This window comes from Lytechinus variegatus, chromosome 2 (genome assembly GCF_018143015.1).
Source record: "Lytechinus variegatus isolate NC3 chromosome 2, Lvar_3.0, whole genome shotgun sequence".
In the NCBI taxonomy this organism is placed as follows: domain Eukaryota; kingdom Metazoa; phylum Echinodermata; class Echinoidea; order Temnopleuroida; family Toxopneustidae; genus Lytechinus; species Lytechinus variegatus.
The window spans coordinates 56,876,466-56,887,899 of NC_054741.1; the positions used below are offsets into that span (position 1 = coordinate 56,876,466).

Sequence of the window (11,434 nt, forward strand, 5' to 3'; positions counted from 1 at the left end):
GCCTCAAGGAGACTGATGACCAAACTTTAATTTAGGAATGATTTATTTAGTAAGTCAGAATGGTAATATACTGACCAAAATGTACGGTCCATTCCCGTGAATGATAATGCAGCGTAAAGCATTTCAGTATGATAATGATCTGTTCATCTTGTACCATACCTCAAACTCTGACAAACTCTGATAATAACATTATGACTGTAGTTCTTACTTTCGTCGTGCAAATAAGGAAAGAGCATGGGGATGAAGTGAATCAGATGTCATTGAAAAATATGCTTAATTGGGCAAACACGATATTGTTCCACGATTCAGATTTCTTTTCTCTTACTTCATATCATGTCAATAATTATGCCTATTATTGATATATTTCAGCCTAATGTCTAAAATGTAGTATTTTTTTAAATGAAAGAGTCGGCATGGTGTACCAAAAAATGGGGGGAATACGTTTTGTGAATATGTAACAAGAGTCCCCTGTCCTTTGAATGCATACGCTATCTTGCGCACTTAAAATGTTGGGCAACATACTGTCCCCTCTGTTGGGTACTATATGTTGGTAAAAAGATATCTATATTCTGGGCAATTATTATCCAATCGAGCAAATTCATTACCCAATTGTTACTTTTTATTACCCGATTTGGACAAATTCTAACCAATAGTTGTGTGGACAATATGTACCCCATGCATGCAGGGTTAGTTAGAAGTTGGGAATTTTTTGCCCAACTATTCTAAGAGCGTATGTGTTTCAAAGATTTCATTCTGCATTCCACAAGAAAGCATCGGTGAAACCTTAAAAAGAGACGAGACCTGGACCCCATCTGACAAAGAGTTAAGATTGATCCAATCAATCGCAACTATGGAAAGCCAGCAAAGTAAACATAATTATAAAATGCATATTTGTTCAAAAAATGATCTATACATGTATATATGACGTTTGTTCATAAATTCATTGATTTCTTGGCTATTTGGTGTGTTCTCCTTTGTTTACAAAAGACATTATGCAAATTTAGTGTAGAAAAAATTATGACACTGATGGATTTCCTTAGAGATATGATTGATTGAATCAATCGTATAACTCTTTGTAAGACGGGGCCAGAAGTAAGCCTGATCTTCAGTTAATCTGGGAACACTTTGAAATGCTTTTAGGGTGATCAGCTTGTTAAATAGCTCACAAAACCGCATTCAGGCTGGTCTAACGGTCTTAAAAATCATTTTCAGATCTCGTGAAAAGGTTATGCAAATACACTATAATTCTTTATTTGGATATAATTTTCTTCGAAACACTTCCAGCAATCTACCAACTTTACTAAAATTGTTGTAATAAATTTAACATGTTTCAAAGTATTGATTGGCAACATTAAAACACGCACTCTTATGACACAGTTTTGATTTTGTTGACCATATAAGTCTAATTGGGTAAAGGAGACGGCCACCATGCTTGGTATTACGGAAAGCCTTCATTTTGGGACAACTGCTTATTCTAAAGAAAAGTATTTTTTTTTTAAATCTTTGCAACCCCCTAAGAAAAGAATTTAGTACCAAAGCCGATCAATTAGGCTTATATTCTCTGAAAATGTAAAACAAAAAATAAGATTGTCATCTTGTTTGTTCTACATACACACATGTATTTCAGTATGTCTGTGTGTATGTCCTGCACGCTGCTTGTATCTTAGAACATAATTATTTTCTTCCTTGTTTAATACTTTTTCATTGTTTGTGCTTATTATATGTATGTATTTGTTACTTGTATGCAGGGCCACTCAGAAAAACAGTGCTTAGTCGACTGGTGGGGTTACCCTGGGTAAACAAAAGGAAATAAATAAATAAATTCTTTGATGTTTATTTTAATCAACCTGGGGAGCTTTTCATCAATATTTTCATCCGACAAGTTGTAAGATCTGACATCTTTCTATGATTTTGATTGACTGAGAGGCACTGTTCCTATGGTAACTTTCGGATAAAATGGGACTTGTCGGATAAAACGTCCGACAAGTCCTTTCATGAAACCCCCCCCCCCCGAAACATATCACACACACACACACACACATACCCACGCACACTGTACACATTACTTCATCAGGACTGAAAGAACCTTCACATTTGAAGGAGTTTGAAAAAAACCTAGAAGAATTTCGTTCAAGATTTTTAGATCCCCATGCCTCATTTAAAAAAAAAGTTTCCATGGTTCCCTAGCGGTCATATCAGGGTTCGATTTCACTACAAATACAAATTTGAGATCAGCCAATCAGAGTAACTTTTGAAAGTTTTTTTCTTCATTTCGGTACAATACAATTTATGAAACTGATCGTAACAAGATTGATAGTTCCCCCTTCCATATAACCTTTATCGGAATGTATGACATTTAATGATCGGCGTATTTCACTCGCTTCCTAGCGTAATTAACCTCTATTTTCATTCAAACCGTATGTTAATCTGATAATTCATCTTTCGAGTTTGATTTGTTGTGAAATCTGAATGATTTGTTTGTTGTTCTTTATAAGTAAATTCATTATGATCATTCTGATCATGACTCTTCATTATATCAGGTTAAACTAATTCGGTAGAGATAACTTCAATCCCTGTCCGAACAATGGCTGTGCTGATTATTTCAGACGTTCAATAACATTTTAATTGTTATTTATGAGATAAAGCATGAAAGATTTTACCTCGTAGATGTATGCATGAAGAATGAATATCCGTAACAGAGCATGCATTAATTACATCACGTCTTTCATGTCGATCCTTTTTTTTCTGTACCGGGTTAATGAAATTGGGTTGATTTGATCGATCGTCATTCACATTGACTAAAAACCTTCATTGATAAAAATTGACATCGGTTATTTAACCATTATGATTGTCTTGATTAGAGCCGCCCATTCAACGAATTGAATAAAAAAAAACCAGAGTAATGATTACTTTTGAAAGAGGAAATGATTGAGGTAATGAAATACCATTAAACAATTTATTGCAAGACTGGTAGGGAAAAGAAGATGGAAAGTTTGAGACAGGAAGAGATAAATAGGCCTAAATAGATAGCTAGATAGATAGATGGAAAGAAAGATAGATAGATGTTAGATAGATGGATGAATAGATAGATACATGTAGAAAGATAGATAGATAGATAGATAGATAGAAAGATAGATGGACAACAAGTGGTACGGGAGTTTGGATGTTTCGGGGTTGCAAACCAATCGAAATTTACACTACACCCCTTCACTCTTCCTTCACCCCCTTCCCCCTTTCTCTGGCTGTCTCTCTCTTCTTTTCTCTCTCCCTCACATTTCCTCCGTATAGGCCTGTAACATGAACCTTTCTATTAAACATGGCAGTTGTTTAAACATTTAAAACATAGCAATCAAAAGTGCGCTTCCGAAATAACTGCAGCACATAAATGATGCAGTCCAATTGAATGTTTTCCTTCAATATCTTGAAAACCCCAGAGGGTATAAACAGAAAAAAGAAGAAGATATATACGTGTAGAACAGTACAGGAAAGAAATATTAATTTTGGCGGTTTTGGGTCAATTTGCAGACCCCCCCCCCCCCGTCGCGTGCTTGAGGAAGGTGGGTCTCAATACCAGCATACCCTAACCCTGACTGCTACTTGTAAACTGCATTCCTACATTCGCCAGCAAGTTACAATTTATTTATTTAGCGATAAAACAGGAGCTTTTATAATTCATTAATTGAATATGAGGATTGCGAGTTCAACATATCTAAGACGAACCCGATACGCATTATCAATCTATTTCAGCCGAAATGATATTTTTTATAAATAGTACAAGAGGCTATTTTAATTGTTTGATTACTAAGTATATGCATTCTTACAAGTCAGAAAATTATCATTACGTTCAATTAAGTTGAATGGATCGATCGTAGCTACACTGATAATGATGGCGAGGGATGGTCCTACGACACTTCCACTTGACCAGGAGCGAAACCCCAGCGATGGCGTTTTATAAATCAATGACAAGAAAGGGAGAAGGTTAAAATTTTCAGGTTAGGCAATCGTTGGGCGGGGGAGACACGTACTCGAAGGAAACTTCCACCGGGTGAGATGCATTAATGAAAATGTCCGTTGGTCCCTCGAGAGGGGGGGGGGTGTGATCTGTTATGAGCAAAATTTCGTATTCCCTTTTCTCCCTTTTATACAGTATACGCATTTATTTTCCTTCTTATTATAAAAGCGTGCATTATAATACCCAATTATTTCGATATTCTTAAGGGGGATTCATACTTTACAAGCACTATTCTTAGTGGAACCCATTGTATCCATTTCCATGTGCGTTATTTTATACTGCTTTTCTTTAGTATATCAAACCTTAAATTTGTTTCTTATTATATGACTTTGTATTATATTTGAATTGAAATGAAATCAAGTATTGAATCGAGTTGACTAAGTATGGTATCCATGAAACACTCATAAAAAGGGAATATTAACAAATTTCAGGAGGGAACGAATAGTAGGAACGGAGTATAATCGCCGTGAGAACCATACTGCAAATTCAAATCATCATTATTTATGGGAAAGCAATTTGGGGAAGTTGAGCAATTTTTTGCTTTTTTCATGTTAAAACTTATATGATATAATCGTGTAGAAATAAGTACCTTGCCTTAAAACTTAATTCTTGGGAAAGATCTCAAATGGCTCAACTTTCCCGAACCATGAGGTAGGATGAGCTACCTACTGGGGTAATTTGAGCCACAATAAATTTGTACAATAGGTATGGGACAAGAACCAGCATGGCAATTTTTTATTTAAAGTCTTTTCACTTTCTAATTCTCTATAAATACTAACATCCTCTAAAAGTAAAACAACTGTCTTGTGATTTGGTCCTTTCTGCCTGCATATCGATGGCATTTCAATATTTTTATCACTATGAATTACCATAGCTCATCTTGCCGCATGTTGGCTGGCTCAACCTACCGAACTTCATGCGATATTTTCACATCCACACCTTTCTTATGCATTAATCATGTAAAAGCATATGACAAGAATGAAGATCCATACTTGCATGAACTAACAATATTGTTCTTGTTCCTTTATTGTACTTATAAATGCATTTGGTTAAAAAACACTTATCTATATCACACTTTTTTTCTATTAATGTTTTGAATGAATTTTTCATTTTTTCCTCTCAAAAATTATTTTTGGTTTCAACGTTGAAAACAATATGGTGGGGTTAGGGGATATGCAATAATTTTGGTCATCAATATATGGCACCACCACAATGTCAGACTCATTCATTATCGGCTGGGGGGGTGGCTCAACGTACCCCGCCTTCCCCATCACATTGACAATCGGTGATCACATGTATCAAAAATAATGGGACTACAATAGCAGTCATCGGGATTACTCGGAACACTTGGCTTCCAGTAGTTTGATTACTTGAAAAAGTTTATGAAGGTATACATTGTTAAACCCAGGAAAATTGAAATCCAAATGAGACACGGACATGACAAGATGTCCCCAACACTCACACTTGTATTACTGGGTAAATCGGAGTGACGTTAGAATAAACATTACTCCGGGAAATTGAAATGTGCACTAGACTCTCTCATATTTCCATACCGGTGGAACCGCATTAATGCAATCCGATTATAACTCTCATGAATGAACAATGAAAACAAGACGATATTCATACTGTCGCGTTCAGCAGGTAAAGGCTTAACAAAGCAATTGCTTCATGAAACTCACCCGAAAGCATATAAGATGATGCCCATCTGAACGAGCCGATTGATGGCGCCGACTTTTTTACTCTTGATCTGCACCATCTTAGGTGTGTCGTAATCGAAAAAGGTGTCCGACATGGACGTAAAAAGCGCCGTAATTTTCGTTCCCGAACCCATTTTGGCGTCCATCAATGTCTCCGAGATAAAAGAACGATAGGAAGCAATGAGGTTGACTCTGGAGGTGATAATGGAAGGTCCCAAAGTGCGGAAGAGTGTTGATGTTCGCAGCAGAAGAGTTTATTACTCAAAAATGTTTTGAGTAATTCCTGGATAACTTGTATGAGTTTTAGGTACTGATGGCGAACCAATGGCCTTGGGAATCTGTATATTTCCAAAATGTCCTCTGGAGACTTTCTTGCTTGGAACTAATTCACTTCTTTGGTTTAATTATCTTAAAAATTTGGACTAAAGAAATGAGGTGTAGAATTAAATTCGAGTATTGATCACGAATGCGGTAGGGTGATGTCACGTTTATAAAGTTTGAAAAGAAAACAAATTGTATTTGTTGCTGTCCGGAAAGAGCAACAAGGCTTATCGTCGTGTTGATGTAGTTTCAGGTTACCAGTCCACAATTCACACAATTACGTGAAGTTCACTTTAAAATATCCTTACCTCTCCGCGAAATATTTCTTGTCAGTTAGGACATCTTCGCCAACTATCCTGTTTTCCATCACCATAACATACACGGGAGACACATTTCATGAATACTTTAAGTATAGATTTCAAACGAGGCAAAGTGGTCTTGGACGAGAAATGAAAGAGGAGAATGCATGAATTCCCTGTCGCTGCTAATCATTCGATCCTTCCCTTATTCCTCACCGGAGCCTTGTGCATCTACGAATTGTGATGTCCTGTCACGATCACGGCCGGAATCACCCGCCTAAAATGGAAGCCGTCGGGGTATAATCCTATGAATGTTCAATGTAATAATCAGATTAGATTTCTTCCCTCAAGGATTCGACATGGAGGGCTTCGATGCGAGACAATGTCGGACAAAAAAATACAGAAAACAATTGTAACTAAAAACGTGTTGGATCTCAACGTCGCGATATTCTCAATCCAACGATGATTTCGATTCCGTCAAAAGCACGCCAACACAAAATGAGCACTGGTTACATCACGATTATAACAAATAAATCCAAATATATCAATGATACGTTTATGGTCATATCGATGACCACTGATGGCCATGGCAGGGAATATTCATTGTATCATTCGTAGACTTAAGTCTTGACAAACCGACTAAAACATGCAGGGGAAAATCGGAAATTGGTGTAACCGATGTGTCTCACACGACCAAAGGGCACCCCTACTATAGGCCTACAGCTCTACTGCTCTCCAACAAATCCAACAGGTTCACACGATACGATAAACGACATTATCGTCCTCCCATATTATTCGTTTAATGAAAAGAAGGAACTCATTTGAGCCGCTGGTCGCCAAAAATGAACACACGGTGCAGAGAAGAACTGTCACCATGTGCCCCTAGATGTCCTTTTGAACAATTCCTCAATGATGGACCCTACAACTTCGAAGAGCTTGTCAGTGTCCCCTCCACTCTCTCAGCTACGCACGTGAAATATAGGACAAGTTCGAAGGAAAAAAGTAGTACTAACGAGGGCGTTATCAAAGATAGATAGCACGACTGGTAACGGGCGAGCATACGCGTGTATGAGTTGCTCTGTCGCTATCTTCAGGCCTCGACGCTGATTCGTCGATGAGTGCGGTACGAAGTCATATAAAAGCAGGAGCGCTAACTTTTTGCTGCGTGCGCAGGTTGTGACGTATTTGCTATCAGCATAAGACGTGAAGCAAGTAGAGAAGACCATCGAATGGCGTGTTCGCATTATTCAGGATATCATCAAAGGTTTAATGATTTTGTGGTACAGCACAATATATCCATATTTCATGATAGAGCTCTTACCATCCCCATAATTGAGAATTATTACGTCACAAATATCAATTGACAAAATGATTGTTTCCATGCCAGATGTGAGTAAACGTTCATGGGAACAAGCCCGTGGGACTGAGATTTGACATGATGACGTTCGGAACATGGCTACTGATTTCAATTCAATCAAGACACAGGGGTACACGCACAACAACGTTCGCTTGCTGTTTAATGAATTAAATTCCGTAATGGACTGAGTTTGGATGAGGGGAGTTCTTCGTTAACATGCTGGCATGCATGCTTTCATTACAAAACAGATTTTAAATTGTGATGATCCTTGCTAGTGGAATCCAGGAAATCTGTCGAATAAGTTTAAAATGCACTCCGGCAAATTTTATATTTTGGGCTTTGGCTAGATAAATAAACCCTTCTTAACCATTCCGAAGAATATCTTTGTCTAAACTAGGTAACCGTACAAGCCATTTTCTGAAAAGGTAGGCCTGATTAATAATTATAGTGGCGTAATAACCAAAATATTTTTAGGGGCCCGATATGGCGAATCGCTTAAAACCAATGAAAATTTGATAGCGAATTTTTTTTTCTCGAAATTTTTTATACGAAAATCCAGGTTTGTGATAGATTTTGACATAATGTTTACATAATATAATATTCGAAAAATAATATCATATTTCAGCCTTACCCCTTTCCTTTTCTTTCCTTGTTTGTTCTTGGTCGTGACTATTTTTTTTTATTTTTTTGGAAGGGGGGGCATGAGCACCCCTCTCTCGGCCCAACCATCTCTACGCCAGTGAAGTTTCAAAAGCAGGAACAGAAAATATAGTCATTATTCTCTAAATAAAGCAAATCTTTATTTGTGATGATTATCAAACGAAAATATTAAAATATGGAATTATCATTGTAATTAAATACTATATGTTCATAACATTCTATTCATTCTCGACTTGGAAATAAAGCATTGTGTAGATTATTCACCACACAAAACCTTGCGTTAACACATTCTGTTAGCAAATGCAAAGATTCGTTTTCAAAATTTTGTTCGTACATTCGCCACGATGATGTTGGTGCGATGAAAAAGCACAGAGCTAAGCTCGGATAAGCTGTGTCCAAAGGCTGGCCAAAAGGGGCCTGCTCAGAAAATAAGCAGATACACGCTATAATCAGGGATAATGAGCTTTTAAGAAGACGGACGGACGTCCATAAGACAGAGACATTCGGGTCAGGAACGATAATTACATGTAATAGCGCCCCCATGGCATCCTCACAAACTTGTAAGTAAAGGATGACTCTAAATTGGAAAGGTTGTCTAAATGTGTTGTAGACAGTGCACTGGTGGGTGTTTCATAAAGCTTTTCGTAAGTTAAGAGCGACTTTAAGAACGACTGGTGATCCTTTCTTGTGGAAAATGGTATATTTCATTGGCGATGGTCAAGCGTGTAAGAAAGGATCACCAGTCGCTCTTAAAATCGCTCTTAACTTACGAACAGCTTTATGAAACGGTCCCCAGGTCTGTTTTATGACAGAGAAAGAGGGAGTAGGGTGTTAAGAAAGAAAGGAATAAAGGACAAAAATGAATGGTGGTGGAAGATGATAGAAAATACAAACACACTCCCTTCATTCACTCTTTCTACCTTCTCCCACTCTGTGTCTCTCTTTCTTTTGCATTATCAAAAACTAACAATGATTTTGAGAAAAAAATTCTGTATTCTAATTTTCTAGCATAGGGGTACCTTTCACATCATTTGCATTAAAAGTTAAGATTCTGTTCCCCGACCAAGGCTTGCATAATGATTTTCATGTTTACTGCTGTGTCGGGCAGCTAATACAAAGCAATATATATTCCATACTATTAAGTTGGCTAACAGTCTGCATAAATTATTAACGATATGCTTCATGATAATAGGGATTGCGCCCCCTAATTCAGGTAATTCATTGAGTGCACCAACATGATCAAGGCGCTACCACTGCAGGATTATAAGTGATAGAGCGGTGTAATTGGTCAAATTGAAGAGATACTCGGTAAAACAAGAAGGTCAACTCTGCTATTAGCTGCAATGGACCGGCTACTCGTTATGAATCTCTTCAAGGGAGAGGTAGTTCACAATGTGGTATAAAAACATCTTGACACTGTATAGGTGTCTTAATACATCCTACCATCGAGAAGGGGAGGGGGACGGGCGAGTGATGAAGTTTGGAGTAGGAATTGACGTTGGTATTGAGAGCGAAAAATTCAGCCGGTTAACGTATATTCTGTTATCATGCATCTCCCCGCCCTGCCCTCCAGCAAGATAGTGACGCCCCCCCCCAAAAAAAAAAAAATGAATGTCAGCAACAAACTTAACAATAATATAATCCGACTGTGATCACCTGAAATAACTGAATTTGCCTGCGATGTGCTGACTTAAAAGTTCCAGTGCAGTCAAAGTATTTGACGGAAACTTCACACACTTACACTTTTAATTACAATAAAACTTTATGAAAGAAGGGAACGTTGAATATCCCCCGGAATAGCTTCACTCCCTCAGATCCCAGAGGGTGGAGAGGTATTGACAACTGTACTTTTACAGGATGAGTTAAGGATCAACATTACCATTTGATATCATACACATTTTAAGCAGGTTTGACTGAAATCTCTTCACATCCTAAAATTTTCAATTCAAACGCGCCGTGTTTCCTCATCTACCGCTATTTTCTTGCTAGTCAATGTTCGATCGATGGAACATTACAAAAGAAAAAAGAAATGGGTGCAACCCTTCTCATCGGTATAGTCACGCCATCTAGACCTGACATGCCACTATCTTCGGCGACTCTTAACCTGGTAGGATGGCAGAAAGGGAGAAAATATCGTATAAGAGGGATGGTAAATGCCTCGAGACAGGCAGGAGGAAATGAACAGAAGCGAGCAAGATGCTAGATTGGTGGACAGTATTTGATTAGGGACACGAACTGGCTGCTTTTCTTTCATGGGCCTAATGGGATAAATTATGGAGATCTTGGATTGGATCAGACAGTAACTAAGAAACGGACCCTTCTTAAATTGGTGAGCTGTGGGATTCGAGAAGTAGAAGAAGAGGGGAGCAGCATCACCAAGAGGGAGGGAGAGAGAAAGAGACGATTTAATTGACATCGAATGAGTATAAAAGGAGAATCGAAAGATGTTCAAAAGCACCTGATGCTTGGGGATCTTATTATGCAGCAATAAACTAAATTTCATCCCGGAGGCAGCTTTGTAGTCGACATAGTAAGAGATTTTAGAGACACATGAACGCGAGAATCTAAAAAAGTTTGGGAATCGCCAAATTATGACGAAGAAGAAAAAGAGCCAACGGTAGAAAAACATCAAACGTACTTTACAACTTCATATTTCATAAACTTGTATTCATACCTTAAACGAACGTGTGGGTATGTGCACACGTCTGTGTGTGCGTGAAAAGATAGAAGACGGATGGTGAACGGGAGAAAAAAAACGATGTGAGTACAAGGTGAGCCAAGAGAGAGAGAGGGGGGAGAGAGGTTGATTACGGTTAGTATAAATAGTCTATTCTATGTCAACATGCATTTATGTTAATACTAATACCAAGTTCAGCCGAAATTTTAAAAAATACTAAAGAGGGAAATCTTACCTGTATCGCCTGATTTTTTTTTAAGTTGGACAAAAAAATAGATAAAGGACAAAAAGGAAACCAGTATTCTATCGGTGTTTCGTTTTCAAGGAGTTTTTGGGTGATGGCGCTGTTGATGAAATCTATCTGGTTGTGATGAAAACCATCGATGCAAATTAAATATCATCTGGTGTCTT

At 37.7% G+C, this 11,434-nt stretch overlaps 1 protein-coding gene across 1 annotated transcript in view; it reads right to left on the reverse strand.

Moving 5' to 3' along the window:
* LOC121406873 (P2X purinoceptor 4-like) overlaps nt 1-5,804 on the reverse strand; it is a 142,831-nt gene extending 137,027 nt beyond the window's left edge. The window contains exon 1 of the mRNA XM_041597743.1: nt 5,692-5,804. Coding sequence (XP_041453677.1) covers nt 5,692-5,804 — 113 coding nt within the window. The remainder of the gene's footprint in view (nt 1-5,691) is intronic.
* Between the last annotated feature and the right edge of the window lie 5,630 nt (nt 5,805-11,434).